This window comes from Trichoderma evansii (genome assembly GCF_050947405.1).
Source record: "Trichoderma evansii strain SZMC 28006 chromosome Unknown GGI43scaffold_3, whole genome shotgun sequence".
NCBI classification, from domain to species: domain Eukaryota; kingdom Fungi; phylum Ascomycota; class Sordariomycetes; order Hypocreales; family Hypocreaceae; genus Trichoderma; species Trichoderma evansii.
Genome location: NW_028145203.1, coordinates 1,780,725 through 1,798,994, shown reverse-complemented (window position 1 = coordinate 1,798,994; position 18,270 = coordinate 1,780,725). Strand labels below are relative to the sequence as shown.

Below are 18,270 nucleotides of genomic sequence, written 5' to 3'. Positions count from 1 at the left end.
ATCTAGCCGTAATTAACTTTCACGTCGGATACCATAGGTAGATAGTCTTGTACAAAAATTAAACCTTGAGCTACCAGCTCTATTTGTCACGCTAGGCACGAAGCCAGAGACTAGCCTGCCTTGCCTCACACAAGCTGTCTATAACCTGGTTGCCTTATTCATGATTAAATATGTGACATGAGATATATAGGACATTATATTAACAACCAATTCCCTGAACTTTTCTATTTCGTATGCTCTATGCACCTTGCCCACCAACGCCTGCAGCAAAACAAGTCTCTATGCGCATAGAATTCATCAAATATCTCTTCGTGTATCAGCCACAAAGGCGAGAAAGATATCATGTCCTAAAACCAAAAAGAAAATCTAAATCATAAGGGTATCTACATTTCGTAAGGTGTGTCTTTCCTGACAACATATACTTCGCCCACAAGAACCACACATCCGACAATCATGGCAATGGAAATGATGGGAAGATTCACGCGCGCAAAGTCAAGACTTCTAACGCGAATATGCTTCCTGGAGAGAATATCGCGCCAAAGTAAGCCTGCAAGTGAAGCGCTGAACGCAGCACTGAATGCACCGTAGTTAACGCCGAGGGCCATGCTGTATACAGTAGCCCAGAACGTTCTGTCGCTAATGGCAACACCACTCACTGTATGGATCAGTTGCCACTTCTGGATGATCCGGCATAGCAGTATTGTGGTCCCAATGTTTGTCCCTGCAAACTGCAATCTAGTTAGCGTGCAATTGCAAATGACTTCAGGGTCATACATACGTTGCATAGAATAACAGAAAGGAAGCCCATCCCCCCAATGGCACCGACTGTCCCGGTTTTATTCACCCAGTGATCCCACCCATAAGCAAAGACTGGCACCCAGCCTTTTGTTACCAACCCTTGTACCAGGATAAACATGCAAAAGGCGAACGGGACTAATGCGAACGGTAAGTGAAGAACGACGGCAGCAGCCGTGGGAAATGTCTCTTGGCACCATCTGAGCGTGTCCTGGCCAAGAGACATCAGGGTGGCTGGCCCGCGGGGCCATTGGATAGATGCTAGTGAGCTTCGACGTCTCCTTTCTAAATCTTCATCTGACTGTGGCACAAAAAGACCTTGTGGGGGCGAACCAGAGCCAGTCTGATTTAAAATGCTCTTTTCTTCAAGAGAATTGACATCACTTGTTGTGTTCCCTTTCTCCTGTTTCTCCATATAACCATTAGGTGATGGCGTCGAGCATTCTATATCAGCTGAAGACATTGCAGCAAGGACACGATCATCAGTATTTTCGACCAGGAGAATTGCGGGAGTTGGAGCGTGTCCCTCAGCGTGAATAGCTGGGTTTAGTATCGTTTTCCCGTCAGTGATATGTGAAATTGGCTGGTCGGTACTGTTTAATTCGTAAACACCGTCTGAATCTTGCAGCTGTGCATCTTTTGATTCAAATTTTGGAAATGAAGAGTCTGCCTCGTCTCGGAGTGTGCCATTGGCAGCGGAAGACTGCCTGGCTTCCTCTGCCTGTTGAAAGAGTCTCTCGGCGCGCGCAATTTCGAATTCTTGCCTACCCTTTCTTGCAATATCTCGAGTTTCTTTCCGGTGGTACCATCCAAAGCCAATATCCCAGCAGAACATGATAAAGGCTGCCGGGAGAGTGACCCAAAACACGGGATGGGCGCCACTTTTGCTGCTTGCAGCGTTGATTGCCAAGACAGTCACCAAAGTAGCAGCCATAATGACACCGCCAAATGCGGCTCCGCCTTTATCCAGAAAGGGATTCATGATTTCTTCAAGTGAGAGCAGTTTCCCCTCTTCGTTATTGGCAAGATCGGCCTCATCTCCGTCAACATGGCCTCTTGCGTGGGGGATGTTGGGGTTCACGGGTTTCTTGGCCTTGACTTCTTCTGGAAGCTCATGCATCTTGATAGAATACGGGATGAGATCTTCATTTGCGAAAACGATGTATAGCAGAAAAGGAAACAAAACAATGGCGGTGGCGACGACGGGAACGATCATGTTGGCGGTATAGTGGATGAATTTGATGTTGAAAGCTCCTGCAAGGACGAGATTCGTTGGGTTGGAAGAAACCAAAATGGCAGACGCAACGTTAGCAATAGCAAACTGAGTGTGAATCCATGCTCGTGGATGGATGATGTTGCTCGAAACTCGAGTCATGTAAGCCAAGAACGCGGTTCCTGACAGAATAATAGGATCGTTTCCAATAAAACTGCCCAAAAGGAAGAAAAATGCATAGAGGTAGAAGAACAGGCGGTGTCCAACTTCGCCTCCCCATTGAAGCACTTTGAATGCCAGGTATCGGATGAGGCCAGATGCGTCGATTGATATGGCGATGTAGGCCAAGGTGAGGAAGAAGGCCATAATATCGATTGGCGAAATATTATCTGCGCCGATGATGCCATCGTGGACTTCTTGTCTGCCAATAGCTAGGATGGCCAGTAAAAATAAATCTGCGATGAGAGGAGCCGTAACGAAGTTCATGGGAAAGTTAAGCCGCACCCATGGCTTGATTTTGCCATTGTCGTCGTCTTCGGCCAGTGGAGGAGGGCGATACTGCCGTTTAGGAATAACTCTTAGAGCTCCAAGAGCGTCTAAGAAGAGATCTGATAGCTTCCGGGGTATGTAGATGGGAATATGAAATGGACACAACACATTGATGTCTAATTTAACAAAGAAAGTGAATCAGTAAATATTTTATTTGTTCTCCTTGTCTCACGTTTACTATAACAATCCATGCAAGGTCTCGTCTTCTCATGTGCGACAGTGTCAAGACTTACTTGTGAGAACAAACACTATCAGCGTGATGATGGACCGCCAGTCCTTGATCTGGCTCGTCGACAGAGGGTCGCTCTCGCTCTGAGCCATGTCGACGATGGCGGTTTCGTCAAGCAGGACAGTGATGATGTCACGAATCACTGGCTCAAATTTGCCTGGTGAGCAGAAGAAGATGCTGAAGAAATTGAGGTCGCTACCCACCAATTAGGCTCACCGCCTGCCTAGGAATGGCTACAGGCCTCTTCAGGCCACTAAGCCGCTATGCTGATCAGCAGATACAGGCCAGCGCTGAAGAGTTGAAAGGTTTCGAGACCAGCTTTCTCGTCTGCCTTCTTCCAACATCAGCACAATGAGCAAGAACAAGAAAGAAAAAATCAGCCGTCAATCTCGAGCATCTAGGCGATGTGCTTAGTACCTTCTTTCTTATCCTCTTATCCCTAAACCGTCCGTCTCTCAACCGCAGGGCAGATACTTGGCCCTTCTTGGCAAATGCGACAAAGCGGCTTCACGTGTCCCTCGTCAAAGAATGGATTGGCAGCAGCACAAACTTGGCGGCTGCAAACAAAGGAAACCGTTGAAATCCTCGTACTGTGCAACGCCAGCCTCGATGACGGACGGACTTGGCAATTTGTCGATCAAATCCTGGGTAAAATGAAATACGCGCAGCTGCTGCAGCCACCCTTCCTTTCTGCGAGACCAAGTGGTCTCCTCCATTGGGTTACCGAACTATTCATATAATGGCTGCTTCATTACAACCCGGCTCTCGGCTCTAGGTCCTTGGCCTCACATCACACTCCCTGCGCACAGCATCACTAGAGCTTCACAGCCACGGTTTAAACCGCGCTGGCAAAGCTTCTAGAAGGCGAAGATATCCGGGATGACACTTTAGACCGTGGTTCTGGTGGCAACCCTGGTGACGGTGCTGATGGCTGATGATCGAGTATCCGGCTGCGGGGGTAGCTCAAGGGCCATCAGCTGCGGGCGATCAGCCCTTTGCTGGCCTATCAGCGGCTGCCCGCCTCGACTTAGGCCGTGCAACCCCAGCTTCAGCAATCATGGCTATGCTCTGCTATGCCTTATTGAGGGGCTGTTGCAGCAGGGCGAGTTGGATAATTCTGTTGCCTGCGGCGTTCTAGCAGCAACTAGACCACATTTGAGCCTTCTAGCTGCATGATGATACTTGTACTATATCACTTTACGAGCAACAGTGTGTGACGATGGAGACAATCCTTCGGAACCACGCCTTACCTCTAGTAGGACGGGATTTCGTTGTGTGTTGCACTGATTATGAGGAGCGAAACTAGTCTCTCAACCGGCTCAAGAAGGGGGAAGTGAGGGTTCCATGGAAGAGCCTCACATCAACTTGAGACAGTTTCTCCCATGTCTTGCCGGGTCGCCTTATAATGCGCCCGTTCACCACCATAATTATCATCTCCCTTGCATGAGCCTCTTTGATCTTGCGCCAGTTGTTGGGGGCGTTTTGAGAGTAGCTTACATTCCAAGAAAATCAGCCGTTTGCTCAGCCCTGCATAACGAATAATACCCGCTTGCTACAAAGCAGTTGGGCCGAGTCCTTCGGCAAACGCAAAGGGCTGATGCCGGCGTTCTCTTGGGCTGAGTCGCTTGGTGATGTTGCTGTCTCTCATCACAACATTTTATCGGCTTCTCTCGCGTCCGCAGGCAACGCCACGAATCCTGCCGATGATGATCTGAAAGTCATCTGCGCATGGCCTGTTTCAGGCCAATATGGCGCGGGATCGAGAGTCTTGTAAGTCATGCCGCTTGAACTACTCCGTTCGGCAGCAATTCTAATATTACCATGTTTCTAACTCGTGTAATCTTTCTTACAGATACTACGTGCTTATAGCAGCATGCGTGTTTGCTCGAAGAGCCGAGTGGATCAAAAATGCTTGCTTGGCTGCAGCGCTGCTCTTCCCAGCCGTAGCCGCGGTTCATGGCATTGTCCTTGCAGCTCTGCATCGAGACGGTAAGAGAAAGACCCAATCTGCTATTCAATTGGATGCCTTGACTGATTTAAATTTGTTCTCTTTTTTGTCATTGTTTAGAAGCTGTAGATATGGACGTGTACGGCGCCTTTCAGCTGTGCTCGATTGCCATTCTGGTTGCTCCAATGACAGTCAGACTGTCTAAGACTTACTTCAATACCCGTGGCCGTAACACAATCTTTTTATGGGCAGGTTTGATTCTTGCGGGTGAGCATTGTCATCCATTTTGATTCAGTGATTCAGATGCCTGCCTTCCAAGCATTGGTCCATCATTAAAAGTCAACGTGATGAATTCAGCAGCTAACTTATGCCTGGCTGCATGCAGGACTCCTCAGCCTATCCATCGAATTCTATCGAATCCAGACCTATCCCTGTAATCAAGATGATCAAGGAAAGCCAATCTCTAACAATCCGTCAAAATTCCCCTACGACGATAACCCAACATGCGGGCTGCATTGCGCCGTAGGAGACGGGCCATCTTCTCCCATGAGACAGGGATCAGCAAACAACATTTACGTGATACCTGTTCCCAATATTCTCACATTTGGGACTGCCACACTACTAGCGGCCGGTTGCTGCGTCCATACGATCGTTTGGATGGCGTCTATGACAGACAAAGTATTCGAAAGCAATTGGAAGTCTCGCCTTCGTCTTGGTATCGGGACCGACGATACTGCGGCTGATGAGCCAATCTCAGGCACCAATGGTGCAACAAAAGGGACCATGAAGGGCGTAAACAGCAAAATCCGCTACTTCCTCTCCGTCGTGGCTATTCCCGTTTTTGGGGGCGCCGGGCTTGCTATTATTATAGTTGGAGAGATTAATTTTTTCAGCGGCCCAGTCGCTTATCAGGTCGAGCCCATGGCAAGCATTGGTAGGTGCACAAATCTATATTTCATTGTCTTTGTTCTTTCATATAGCTAACAATATATCATATTTTTCAATGCAAAGGCCAGTGGGGACCCATTGTTGGAACGGGGCTGGCTGCCATAGGATCTCTTTACCTTGTCCTTGCAGCCGATGTAGAGGCTGTCATAGAAGAGTCTGATCCTCACGCCGTTCATGAGTGCAAATGTTCCCATCAGCATATTGAGTATCAAAGTCAACACGAGTCTCCTATTACAGATTCTTCTCCAACTGACCAAGATCGCCAATCTCGGAGTTCTGGAGAAGGAAATGTCCCAGAAACACCCGAGTCAGTCCATTTTCAAGCAGTGAGGCATGCTGATACAGGATTCTCTACTGTATCATCAATACGCGCTCTCGATCGTATGTCGACCATGCAAACTGGCATCTCCAATGATGCATCAACCATCGGCCGGCATATATCTTCAGGCAGCACAGTGCACCGAACTTCCACAGCAGACTCGGGTAACAGACGTAAGGTTGCAAAGATGCTTATTTCCGTGGGTAACGCACTCGGTAATAAGGCGCATAACTGGATCGATGATTATGATAAGTCAGGCAAGGCCCTCGATTTCCCAGAGGTTCCTGGAGAGTTCTGGAGAAATGAACGGCTACCAAACATTCGAAATTCGTACAACCCCCCTCGAGATGCAGATGGCAATGCCACTCCATTACCACGTTCCCGTTCTCGAGCGAGCAGCCATAGGGGCGCATCACCTCAGCCAGGCCTATCGCTCTCTCGCTCTCATTCCATAGTACGACCTTCTCCGTCTCTATCACGGCAAAATCGGGCAAGCACTCTGCCACAAGAAAATTCATACGGGCTTCGGAATAATAGTCCACCTCTATCACCTACTCAGACTAGAGGGAGGCAGAGGATTAGGAGTGACACTCTTGAAGTTCCTACATTGAGCCATCACAACACTTTGAACATTCACTACCCCGAAATACCCACACCTATGATAGCTATGAGCGGAGGTCGGAGTTTTCCACCAAGCCCAAACGACAATAGTGATGACGGTGGTGACTATGAAGAATCTCCTCATACTATGCGAGGTGCTATCTCACCTACAATTCGTCCATCACAAGAGCACGCACACACTCCACCTCCAACATAGCCGCTGCTTCAATAATCTCACATTCGCAGACATCATTGTTGTTTACTTTATTCTTCTTTTTCTCACTCATGCTTAGTTGGCTTAGTCCCAGTCAGCCACTCAAGCAGTATATCATGTATTACCTAGACCATATGCTTTTTGTCTCTTCATTTATTTTTGGACATGCTGCTAGCATAGCTTTGCCAGGGATTTTAACGAACTGATGAACATATAGATAATTCTTTTTAAAGCAGTATATAGAATGTCGCAAACCGCTTAGACGGGAAATTACTTTTACATAGAGCAAAATATACTATACTCAGCAATACTTAGTTTACAACTCTTGCATGTCATCGCAACCTAAACTCTCACAGCCAGGTCTAGCCATCGTCGTCATTAGCTAGCCTCTTTTGTCGATCGCGCTCATGTACGTCATACCAGCAGCACCCACCATTAACCACAGCTTGTGAGGCAGCTTTTCGGCACACACAAAAAATCAAGATTTTTAATGCAGAGAGAGCTAAAGCGAAAATATTTCGTAATCGTGATCTCTCCCAATATTATTCATTCATTTTTCTTATTTTAAGCTCCACGGTACCTGCATACAGCATCCCACGTTTTTCGCCACCAACCCAGAACGAACATACATGGAGCTTACAACTTCTCACCGCCAACACAAAGAGCTACATTGATTATCATCATCATATTCATTTAATTGAAAGTCAACTCAACATTCACCCAAAATCATGGATGTCCTCTTCTCGCTTCCAATGTTCGGATACTTCCTCGGACCAGCCCTCACCTCCTGGTCCACCTCCCTCAACCTCCTCTTCTTCTACATGACCTGGTCCACCCTGGTCCTCTCCCAGCCGCCAATCGTCGTCCACATATTCGGCATCCTCGCCATACGAATAGTCTTCTTCCTAATACCGTCGCTCGCCACGTTGTTCTTCGATGTCTCGCTGCCCAGCCTCGCAGTGGGCATCAAGCACGGCGGGCGCTCCGCCTTGCCTCCTCGCGATGCGGCAGCTCTGGCCAAGCTCCTCGGCCTGGTGCTCCTAAACCTCGTCATCATAACTGCCATTGAAGGGGCTCTGAGCTTTGCATTTATTTTAATTTTCAACGAACCGGTGTTCAGAACAACGACCACGTTGCCCCTTCCATGGGCAATCTTTAAACATGTCCTTATCTTGCTCACAGCGCGGGAGACCCTCCTCTATTACATCCACCGCTTCATCCTACACGACAAATCCTACCGCTGGCTCTCTAAGCGCCATCAGAGCTACGCCCACGCCAAGGCCGGTGCGCCTTTCAGTCTTCGCCTCATGGCTGACCACCCATTGCCGTTGCTCTTCTACCGCTTCCTTCCTCTCTATCTCGCGGCAGTCCTCTTACGTCCACACATCCTCACGTACTTCTTCGTCCTGCTCATCTGCACCCTTGAAGAAACCATCGCCATGTCGGGCTACACCGTCGTTCCAGGCATCATCATGGGCGGCATCGTCCAACGTTCAGCAATCCACTACGCTGGAAAGGGAACATCGAACTATGGTTCGTGGGGTATGTTGGACTGGATCAACGGGACGAGTAAAGGAAGAGACGTGCTCGAAGATGTGAAGAATGAGGCGGAGAAGCACCGTGTAAAAGAGAGGTCTTCCAAGAAGATTGATCAGGGCGTAAATGCGGTGAGGGAGGGAGTCAAGACAAGGAGAAGCACCAGGAAAAAGTCATCACAGTGAGGCTAATTGGAAATCCAAGGGAGTTTTGTTTTCCTGTTTTGGTTTTGCGAATAACAATATTGATACCATGATGATATTTATGAATTATGATATTAGTGTAGTCATCTTTTCATGTATTTATACTAGGTAATCCATGCAATGAGGTTAAGAATGATTGATTATAAAAAAGCCTTCCAATCTATGCCCAATACGCATATGCAAATGTCAATACAGCCTTTATGCTTGTCCCTCTGAAGGTTTCTCTCCCTCTGTATAAATCTATACGCCGACCCCCTGACATAAACGCCATGATAGCCGTCCGTTTATATATAATCCCCAAGATCAATCCCAGATAATCCGGGCGAAGCAGTGTCGCCTCGTCTAGTAATCCCTTTATGCCGGTTTGTGTAATCCATCCATATAGTCATGTCCAAATATGTACTTCCAAATCATTTACCACCCATTCTTCTTCTTGAACCAAGCCAGAGTCTCCAATCCACTCTGCGCCCTCAGGCCAATTCTCGTATCCAAGACGTACGCCTCCCAGACTTTGACCTTGGCGAGCTGCTCCTCGCATTCCAACATCTTCTTGCGTCTGTACTCAAGGACTTCCTTTGCATCGCCCTCGGGAGGGTTGCAGCACTCAGCCCATGCTATGGCGCCCAATTCATAAGTCGCCGATGGCAAGACATAGTCGTCTTTGGTAGTGCCTTTGAAGACAGATCTGCATTTCCTTTTTGTTAGCTATTTTCTTTGATACATCACCGCAGAAATTTCGCTTACCGGTCATGGGCAACTACCTTCTCCTGCAGCAGTTTTCTCGCCTCCTCCAGGTTGCCCGCACCTCTCAGCAGCGACGCCATGCTCACCGCCCAGACAGCCATTTCATCCTTCTCTTCCTGAATCTTGGCTACGTTTTCCTTGCTCGTCGTGCATCTCTCCCACTTGAGATACTCAAGACCCTTCTCCAGCTGTACTGTGCCCATGCGCTTCTGTCCATTCCACACATAGCACATCTCCAGTGCAGGGCTCGATCCAATAACATCCGCCAAATCAACACCCAAAGCTTTGGCCCGGTCTTCCCACTTCTGAACCTTTCGCTGTAAGAATGTCTCCAGAGGTAGTTGACGCGCCATCAGTCGCTTCTTGCCGGTCACCGTCGGAGCTTTGCGGAAGAACTCTTCTGTCTTTGTCTTTTGCCGTCTTGCCTCGTCCTTGTCTCCACCGTGAAATGCGTCTCGGTAAAGCTCCAAAGACGCGCAGCCAGCCAGGTAGTAGTAGAGTGCCGGACTCCAGTCGTTAACTTCCAAGCATCTCAAAAATGAATCACGCATCAGCACCCATTCGTAAGACATCATCGCGTCCAGTGATAGTTCGAAGTTGTTAAGAGCAGCAACCTGCTTCATTTTCGACTCCTTGCCCGATTTGAGCAATTCCAGCGCTTCTGTAATCTTCCGCTCGTTTGCTAGCATTCTCGATTCCTCTACTCGCCACAGCTGTGAATCGGGATATCGTCGTCGCATATCGGCCAAAAGTTGCTCGCATTTTTCGATCGGCGGTCCAACAGCCTCGGCATCGTCATCATAATCCTTACGGTCCGGTAGAATGTCCGCGGCTCCAAGCAATCCGTTGTAATACACCAACAGCATCATACCTGCCACAGCACCGTTGATATTGGAATGCACAGCTGACTTCCAGAGCATCTTAACCGCTCGCTGGCGGTCTCCGTGAAATCCAACGACAGAGAGGATTCGTGAGAAAGCAGGAGGAATAAGACTAAGGATAAGCAAGAGAACTCCAAAGCACATGTTAGCTCCAGAGTGAATGAACTTGTCGACAGGATTATCCAATTCGATATCGGAGCTCAAATCGGAATCTCTGGACCGTAGGCTCAGCTTTGACGTATCCTCCAATTTGCTGATGCTTAGCGTTTCCAGCTTTGAGGCCACCGATGTCGACGATGCATCAGTCTGGTCGCTTGGGCTCTGCTGTCCAGACAAAACTTCCTTAGCATCTACGAAAGCGTCAGAGTCGCTTCCAGTGGGCGTGGGCGTAGTTCCATTAGATTCCGTCCCAGAACCATTGCTCGTCAGACTAAGCGACGTGCGAGATGACCCTGGGGTAGGTTTCTTAAAAATCTTTTCCTCAGACGCCACAATGGCATCGAGCGTCAAGAAAGCCTTTCGCAGCTTGTAGAAACTCTTCATGGCCTCCACCAGACTCTCATGCAGCACGCCAACAACCGCGCCCATCAGCTGCGTCTCGGCAATGATCAATTCGTACTCGGTTCCCGGCGGGTAGAGCTTACTGCTATTATAAGCAGCACCATGCTTCTGCGCCCGTTTGAGATCCGACCAAGCTCTAGTTTCACAGTCATTCAGTCTTGCCGTGGCTTCGGTCATGATCTGTTTCTCAAAGCCCAGGACAGATCGCATGAAAAACGCCACCGCAGAGCCCATTTCGTGGAAGGAAGAGTCGCCCGTCTGTAATTTTTCCCAGGCGCCATCAATGTCGTCGTTCATAATCAGCTCGATCCAATTCATCGCCTCCACCAGATTCTCCTTCTCCTTTGCGATGCTATCAGTGGCACCAAGGCTTGTGCTGGAACCATTTTCAGTTTTTCCGCTAGAGCGGAACCACCCGGCTAAACGACTCATAGTAGATAAATGTCTTTCGGCAGTGGTGATGAAAGCGATGAAGATGCTGTAAATAAAAAAAAAGAGCCGTATCAGGGACCAAAGTCGTTAAATAAAACAGCCACTGCGAGTGAGGCTGAGTGCCAAGAAAGATTGAGGCTTCGTAGATGATCCTCCCAGCGCAACACGCCTCTCTCCTATAAGATTTGCGAGATATCGGGTACCTTTCCAACCGGGAGGGTGGCTCAGCTAAATAGTCGGCGACAGGGCCACGAAGGAGTGAGTGACAGGTGATAGGGCCGCTACGTCGACTAACAAGCCCGCATGAATGAGAAATTGCCGCCAAAAAGGGGACGGGTGCTAGTAAGAATAAGAGAAATAGACGACGCTTATGCTATGCATGCACCCCTCGTGGCTGCTCGATTTGCTGGCAGCCGTTCAATGCAGAAGCAGTGTAGATCAATGCTCGACAGCTACGAGTAAGAAAAAAAATCAAGCAATGCAAAAAGGAAACAAATATGAAGAAGCCACCCGTTCTAGATATGGCCAAAAAGAAAAGAGGAGAAAAGAGAAGAATGGAGAAGAAAGCCGCAGTTGTAGTTGTAGAAGTCGAGTTTTCGCCGTGGGGGCGTCTCCGCGGTCTTCAGGGCCCGCCGGGCTTGATTTGGCTTTATACTAACATGCCGTGACAGCGAAACAAAACGAAACATCTTATGCCCTCAATCAGCTCGGTAATAATAAATGCGCTCAGCCCGAGATCTCAGCGGAATTCCGGAGCGACGAGTCCGTTAAGCCCAGCAGATGACATCTACACATTGCGCGGCCTCATTTTACTTGGTTTAATTTTAACCATATTTGTACACACGACAGGGCGTCTTTCGTCATTACCGTTGATTCCTTCATTAGACATCGAGACCTCTGCATTACACATTACCGTTTTTGCCGCCACATCCGTAGGAGAATTAAAGAGAAAAAAAAAGGCACGAGGGAAAAAATATCGCCACAAGATCTCCTTAGTACGCGCACTTTTTTTTTTACAGGCGCCTCTCGCAGTCTTTGGCTCGATCAAGCCCCTAAAATGCGCCCATGATTGGCGCTGGCATGTCCGCCCGCAGATGCCAGTCCCCTAAAACAGGCAAAAACGGTAAGCCGCTCAGGCACCTCCGGCACTAAAAGCCGCACAATGATGCCTGTGGCCGCAGGGCTTACCTGGGACGGCATGTGCTGTGCAGCGAACCAGCAGCTCCCCCGGACCCAGCGTTCTTCCGGCACCGGCCGGCTCGCCGCACCGTTGCCGACTTAGTGGCTGGAGACGAGGCTCCTGCCTGGGGCTCCTAGGAAACCACAGCTAGTCGTCACGGCCAGTCAGCTCGAGCCAGCATCACCAGCTAGTCCCTGACCAATCCTTGCAACAACAATAACAACAGCACCCAACGATACCACGACAGGGCCTCAGCCATCCCTCCGTCTCCTCTCATCTCTGTCATCCTAGCAGCTATTCACGACATTGCTGCCATCGTCGTTCTCAAGCCTCATCCGATACCCTTCTAGCGCAATTCCATCAGCAGCGCTAGGCTGAAAGCTCGCCGCATCATCACTCTCCAAAATGGCATCAACCACAGAGACCAAGGTCGCCGAGCCTGAACAGTCCACCCCAAATGAACAGCAGAAGCCCGAGCAGAAGCACCTGGCCCTAGGTGAAGACGACGAATTCGAAGACTTCCCCGTCGACGGTACATACTCACCTTGCTCCCTCCCTATCTATCAATAGTCGCCTACCAAATCATCCATTATCCCTTTCTTTCTTTCCCCCCCTCTCTACAACGAATACTTGCGACGAGAAGAGACCAAAGTCGAGGACATAAATGCTAACCAAAGTCATCTTTTCTTCACCAAACAGACTGGCCCGCCGACCAAACCGAAGCCGCCCAGCGCAACGGCGAAACCAAGCACCTGTGGGAGGAGAGCTGGGACGACGACGACACAAGCGATGACTTCTCGAATCAGCTGAAGTGGGTGGTTGGCTCTCTTTTAGTTTCTACCCTTCTCCTCACAGCGCTGTCTCTCGATTTCCGTCCCCGTCGTCGCTTTCGATGAAATATTGATTTGATACCTGTTTTATCGTCGTTGTATATCGCTGCTACTGTTGCTTCAGCTGCCGCTCTTGTTTCAGATTTGTTCTTATACTTTTCACACGGTTTAAATATCTCCCTAATATCGCGTTGGCACGGGAGACACACATATACATGGGCTCATAATGTTTATTTTCCTTCTTGGCTTATTTAAGTTTTTCATTTGTCACATTTTCTTTTTAATTCTTGCTACTTCCCTGCTTTTTGTTTTATTCCTTATGAGTACACGGATCCTGACGTGTTTTTCTATTCATAGGGAAGAGCTTAAAAAGGTTGAGGCGGCCAAGCGGAGATAGACTCGGGGAGGAGGGAAGAACAAAGAACTACGGGGACATCGATCGGGCAAGCCAACATCACGTCACGGGCTTGTTAGGAACGTTAAACATATAGATTGGGTCTTCTAATTCAAGGAACAAACCAAAAAAAATCTCTTATATCTGTTCCAAGCAAAAGCAAGTGATGTGTATACTCTACATCAGGCTACGGTGACAACACGAAACATAAGCATCTTTATACTGACGTTGACCTTTTTTATTTTGCATGAATCTGCACTGGTATATGTTTATGTATTTTTCCGTTACAGACGGGTGCTCCGAGCCGACCTTTTTAATGCCATATCCTCCCGTCATCAATTTATTCCTCTCGCTCATTCAGCCCATAAGTAGGGTATGCAATTTACTTACTGCTTGCTGGACAGAGCAGTAACACCAGGGAGCTCCTTGCCCTCCAAAAGCTCCAAGCTGGCACCGCCACCAGTGGAGACGTGGCTCAGCTGGTCCTCAACGCCATACTTGGCGGCGACGGTAGCAGTGTCACCACCGCCGATGATGACAATCTTGCCGTTCTTGCAGCCCTCAACAGCGGCGTCAAGAGTGGCCTTGGTGCCGCCAGCGAACTTCTCGAACTCGAAGACACCGGCAGGGCCGTTCCACAGGATGGTCTTGGCCTCATCAATGGCCTCCTTGTACAGCTTAATGGACGCTTCACCACAGTCAAGACCCATCCATCCATCAGGGATACCATCCTTGTCGGTGGCAAAGCCAGTGTTGGCGTCCTTGCTGAACGCATCAGCGGTGATGAAGTCGGTAGGCAGGACAATCTTGACGTTCTTGGCCTTGGCCTTCTCGACCAGCTTGGGGACGGTCTCGGCGCCAGCCTTGTCGAAGAGAGAGTCACCAATGGCGAGGTTGTCAAGAACCTTCTTGAAGGTGAAAGCCATGCCACCGCAGATGATGAGGGTGTTGACCTTGTCAAGCAGGTTGTCGATGAGCTGGATCTTGTCAGAGACCTTGGCACCACCGAGGATGGCAAGGAAAGGTCGCTGGGGAGACTCGAGAGCCTTGGCGAAGTAGTCGAGCTCCTTCTTCATGAGGAAACCGGCGGCCTTCTGGGGCAGGTCAACGCCGACCATGGAAGAGTGAGCACGGTGGGCAGTGCCGAAAGCATCGTCTAGTTGGTATCACAAATTAGCCACCTAATAAAACAAATAGCTTTCAGATGAGGGAGCATATGCACTTACTGACGTAGACGTCTCCCAGAGCAGTCAGGCCCTTGCGGAACTCCTCAACCTTGGCCTTGTCGGCCTTGGTCTTGTTGCCCTCCTTATCCTTGGCGCTGCCCTCCTCCTCAATATGGAATCGGAGGTTCTCCAGCAGGATAACGGCACCGTTGTCGGCGTTGTTGACAATGGCCTCGACCTCAGGGCCGACGCAGTCGGGAGCAAAGGTGACGGTCTTGCCCAGGAGCTCCTCCAGCTTGGGAACAACAGGCTTGAGGGAGTACTTGGCGTTGACAGCGCCATTGGGACGTCCAAGGTGGGACATCAGGATGACAGCCTTGGCGCCATTGTCGAGAGCGTGCTTGATGGTAGGGATGGCGCCGACAATGCGCTGGGGGTTGGTGATGTTCTTGTTCTCATCGAGGGGCACGTTGAAGTCGACCTAGGTAAACACAGAGCATGTCGGTCAGCCACGTACAAGTAAACAAAGCCTTTGAGATCCGATATCTAATATATCAATATTATCCACAGCCAACGAGAAATTAGCTTTATCAACGGCGCTCTTCTAGCAGAGCTTTGACGTCGATGCTAATAGCTCCCAACCTGGTCCCCTCCATTTTTCATCACAATGCAATGGCGGGGCAATCCGGACTCACCCGAATCAGGACCCTCTTACCCTTGACGTCAACGTCGGTGATGGAGAGCTTGTTGGAGAGAGACATTTTGGCTGGATATTGGCGTGTGAAGCGAAAGAAGACTCGCGCTGCAAAGGAAATCGTTGTGGAAGAAGAGACAAGCTCTGTGTTTTAAAGAAAAAGCACGCAGAACTTTAAGCTGCGACAGCCAAGGAGGATGGAGGGGTTCAGCGAGGTGGGGTCCGTGCTGGCCAGCAATCAATCAGTCAATAGATTACAGCTAATCGATTGATTAATACAGGGAGCTGTGGTGGGGGCATCCTCTGTATCTCAGCGCCCGGTCAATCAATTATCAATTAAGAGCCATGAATCGGCTGCACCCAGACCACGCCAGAGTGACGTGAGGCCCATTCGACGGCATAAATCACGCTTAGTATATATACCATTGCCATTATCACCTGTATCTGTAATGATAATTAGTGACACATCACGTAGATTTGGACTTCAATCAGGTCATATCACCACTCCATTGATCTCAGCCCTTATCGCAGACTGATTATTATCCAGAGTGCGCCATATTCGCATGTTAATCACAGTATTCAAACAACTTGTCAAGGGCGGTGTGTAGGGTCGATAAATGCTGTTTATAGCTTATGTTTAAGTTATTTTCCATTTTATTCCGTTATACGAAACGATGAGCGACAAAATCTTAAGTCGCGCTGCCTCCTTGATTCAAAAAATGCCATGGCAAGACATCCAATGAACGAGTGATAAAGCCACAACTCCAAACGCCTCTGCTTTGTTTGCAAACTCCGTCGCAAAAAGCAGACAATTCCAGCAGACAATTCCATCCTAAGCATAACATGTATTGTACTCTTCGAATGGCCGGCTCCGATAGACTTCCCCCTTATATCGGGGCTTGTTCAATAGGTTTAGATCAGGCTTTTAAGTTAGCTTTCTCGTTTTCTCCCGCTACCTCTTCAATTGAGTGCTCTGTGGCACTCCTGGCATATCGAAGACTTCACCGAGGCGGCGAACTCGTCTTATCTTGAATTTAATCCGACGCGTTGGTTAGGGAGAGATAGGCAGTCCAGGCAATACCAATGGTCGAGACAAATGGCTAACATCCAATGTTAGTTACATGGACAAAAATTACGGTCCAAATGTAGATACTCACAAGCTGGAATTGCACCGGCATCAAGCGAAAGTTGATAACTTGTACTGCGGGCCAGACAGCGTAGTTGGCCTTGAGCGTAGGGACATACATGTCTCGTAGCTTGTGAGCGACTGCGCGGCGGCCACCTCCCTCGGCCAGAGTCATGGCCGTAAAGAAGACACCCACACCGAATGGCGCGAAGATGAGCTGATCAAAGGCAACTCGCTTCATGGCAGGCCCAAATGCACTTCCCTTGGTAATGGGGAAGACTGACGAGAGAAACTTGAACCATCTGAACTGAACCGGAGCCATACAGAAACCATACGCCATGAATCTTGTAAGTCGCTCAAAGTCGAACGGTGGAGGCAGGCTCTTGGACTCGGGAATGAGCTCGTGATCATAGAATGGGTTCTTTTCGTCCAGTTCGTGGATCTCGATGGCGAAGTTGTCATCTTTGGAGATTCCGCCGGGCTGTCGGAGGGCACGCTGGCGCACAGAGGTTATGGTTTGCGCGACGGTATCGGCGATGCCACCAAGGATGGCATTGGTGACCATCATGGTCATGACTGTGAATTTGGATCAATTGGTTAGCCAATTTATTATGATTAATGTATATCGATTGATCGATCGTGGAGACGTACGAGGTCGTTCTTCATAGTACGCATTGAATCGCGCCGTCAGCCGGGCAACGAGCGCCATTTCGATGAGAAAGATGATGGTGTGGAGCAGAGGCTGTTGAGCGGTGCATGCAGTCAGTCAGTTAGCGAGTCTATGCCAAATTGAAAGGGAAGAAAAGCAATGGGCTCTGGGCAATGATGTTGAGAAAGTGGATGCAACAAAAGAAAGGCTGCAAACACGAATCGCTGAGCCAAGGGAATGAATGAATGAATGAATCCGCAGTGCAAAACATAAAACATGTCTCGCTTCTTGCAGCGTGCGCACGTACCAAACGTCCATAGATGAATTTGCTGTTAACGGCTCGCATAAACCGTCGTCGGTTGAGTTCCCAGGCCATGATGGCGGAGGAGTCGAGGCAAGATGCTGATGCTATTTATTGGAGCGAACCTGATGACGGCGTTATCGCAGCGAGATGAGCCCCTGCCGAGTGGATCTGGAGCAGAACCGATGACGACACCGGGCCTGGTTTGCGCCAACGGAAAACCTCCGAGCGCCTGGCTTGTGACACGGTGGTAGATCCGCTGGCAAAAGCAAGCGATTAATCTGCTGCTGCTGTCGATATCTGGAGCCGCCTTTTAGTGGTTGCGCACAGAGGAAGAGAAGAAGGAGAGGTTCGAAAGCACCAGGCGCTGTGCTGAGAAGGATTGGAAGGATAAAAAAACGAAATAGGCTGTGCGGAGAGTCCGTGGAATGGCGCAGGCGATTCTGTTTCGTGTCTCGTGCTTCTTCCCCACGTTTGTCATGGCTTGGTCCTCGTAATACACACGCAACACATCAGCGGTACTCTGTACAAACTCTATTGCCCAGTGGCCCTGTTGGTTCTTGGTACCAACAACCGCTCTGCCAGTGTTGGCACTAACAGGGTTCCCCATTTTCTCATCCCTTGAGGCTTCAATCTTTTAATCTTCATTTTTTTTTATTATTATAATTCTCTCTCTTTCTTGCGTCTCACTCTCACGTATGATGAAATCAAGCAAGCAATAGACTTTGCCGCAATGCTTTTCTTTGGCCAAGAGATGG

At 49.1% G+C, this 18,270-nt stretch overlaps 9 protein-coding genes across 9 annotated transcripts; 4 read left to right on the top strand and 5 right to left on the bottom strand.

Moving 5' to 3' along the window:
* Positions 1–383: 383 nt before the first annotated feature.
* On the bottom strand, positions 384–2,878 carry GGI43DRAFT_380642 (uncharacterized protein; the record flags this gene model as incomplete). The annotated part of the gene is made up of 3 exons (XM_083203012.1): positions 384–728; positions 779–2,673; positions 2,791–2,878. 3 exons carry the CDS (start codon positions 2,876–2,878, stop codon positions 384–386), a joined length of 2,328 nt encoding a protein of 775 aa, XP_083064297.1.
* Positions 2,879–3,955: 1,077 nt separating this feature from the next.
* On the top strand, positions 3,956–7,137 carry GGI43DRAFT_253859 (uncharacterized protein). The gene is made up of 5 exons (XM_083200861.1): positions 3,956–4,556; positions 4,639–4,775; positions 4,855–5,001; positions 5,120–5,668; positions 5,746–7,137. Exons 1-5 carry the CDS (start codon positions 4,384–4,386, stop codon positions 6,816–6,818), a joined length of 2,079 nt encoding a protein of 692 aa, XP_083064296.1. The 5' UTR covers positions 3,956–4,383; the 3' UTR covers positions 6,819–7,137.
* Positions 7,138–7,463: 326 nt separating this feature from the next.
* On the top strand, positions 7,464–8,859 carry GGI43DRAFT_253588 (sterol desaturase family protein). Its single transcript, XM_083200860.1, has one exon. It carries the CDS (start codon positions 7,544–7,546, stop codon positions 8,534–8,536), a length of 993 nt encoding a protein of 330 aa, XP_083064295.1. The 5' UTR covers positions 7,464–7,543; the 3' UTR covers positions 8,537–8,859.
* GGI43DRAFT_253268 (outer membrane protein Iml2/Tetratricopeptide repeat protein 39) lies at positions 8,753–11,357 on the bottom strand. Its single transcript, XM_083200858.1, has 2 exons — positions 9,299–11,357; positions 8,753–9,239 (listed from the first exon to the last, which is right to left on the bottom strand). The coding sequence occupies exons 1-2, from the start codon at positions 11,170–11,172 to the stop codon at positions 8,969–8,971; spliced, it is 2,145 nt and encodes a 714-aa protein (XP_083064294.1). The 5' UTR covers positions 11,173–11,357; the 3' UTR covers positions 8,753–8,968.
* A 392-nt stretch (positions 11,358–11,749) lies between these two features.
* GGI43DRAFT_253253 (uncharacterized protein) lies at positions 11,750–12,519 on the top strand. The gene has a single exon (XM_083200857.1). The coding sequence runs from the start codon at positions 11,865–11,867 to the stop codon at positions 12,279–12,281; it is 417 nt and encodes a 138-aa protein (XP_083064293.1). The 5' UTR covers positions 11,750–11,864; the 3' UTR covers positions 12,282–12,519.
* Positions 12,520–12,757: 238 nt separating this feature from the next.
* On the top strand, positions 12,758–13,248 carry GGI43DRAFT_380638 (proteasome regulatory particle lid subunit SEM1; the record flags this gene model as incomplete). The annotated part of the gene is made up of 2 exons (XM_083203011.1): positions 12,758–12,884; positions 13,052–13,248. 2 exons carry the CDS (start codon positions 12,758–12,760, stop codon positions 13,246–13,248), a joined length of 324 nt encoding a protein of 107 aa, XP_083064292.1.
* Positions 13,249–13,962: 714 nt separating this feature from the next.
* GGI43DRAFT_431254 (phosphoglycerate kinase) lies at positions 13,963–15,852 on the bottom strand (the record flags this gene model as incomplete). The annotated part of the gene is made up of 3 exons (XM_083209386.1): positions 15,438–15,852; positions 14,803–15,223; positions 13,963–14,732 (listed from the first exon to the last, which is right to left on the bottom strand). The coding sequence occupies exons 1-3, from the start codon at positions 15,501–15,503 to the stop codon at positions 13,963–13,965; spliced, it is 1,257 nt and encodes a 418-aa protein (XP_083064291.1). The 5' UTR covers positions 15,504–15,852.
* A 521-nt stretch (positions 15,853–16,373) lies between these two features.
* GGI43DRAFT_253247 (Mpv17/PMP22 family protein) lies at positions 16,374–17,548 on the bottom strand. The gene is made up of 3 exons (XM_083200856.1): positions 17,214–17,548; positions 16,594–17,138; positions 16,374–16,536 (listed from the first exon to the last, which is right to left on the bottom strand). The coding sequence occupies exons 1-3, from the start codon at positions 17,269–17,271 to the stop codon at positions 16,471–16,473; spliced, it is 669 nt and encodes a 222-aa protein (XP_083064290.1). The 5' UTR covers positions 17,272–17,548; the 3' UTR covers positions 16,374–16,470.
* Positions 17,116–17,895, bottom strand: GGI43DRAFT_396689 (uncharacterized protein). Its single transcript, XM_083205002.1, has 2 exons — positions 17,214–17,895; positions 17,116–17,138 (listed from the first exon to the last, which is right to left on the bottom strand). The coding sequence occupies exon 1, from the start codon at positions 17,585–17,587 to the stop codon at positions 17,342–17,344; it is 246 nt and encodes an 81-aa protein (XP_083064289.1). The 5' UTR covers positions 17,588–17,895; the 3' UTR covers positions 17,116–17,138; positions 17,214–17,341.
* Positions 17,896–18,270: the final 375 nt, after the last annotated feature.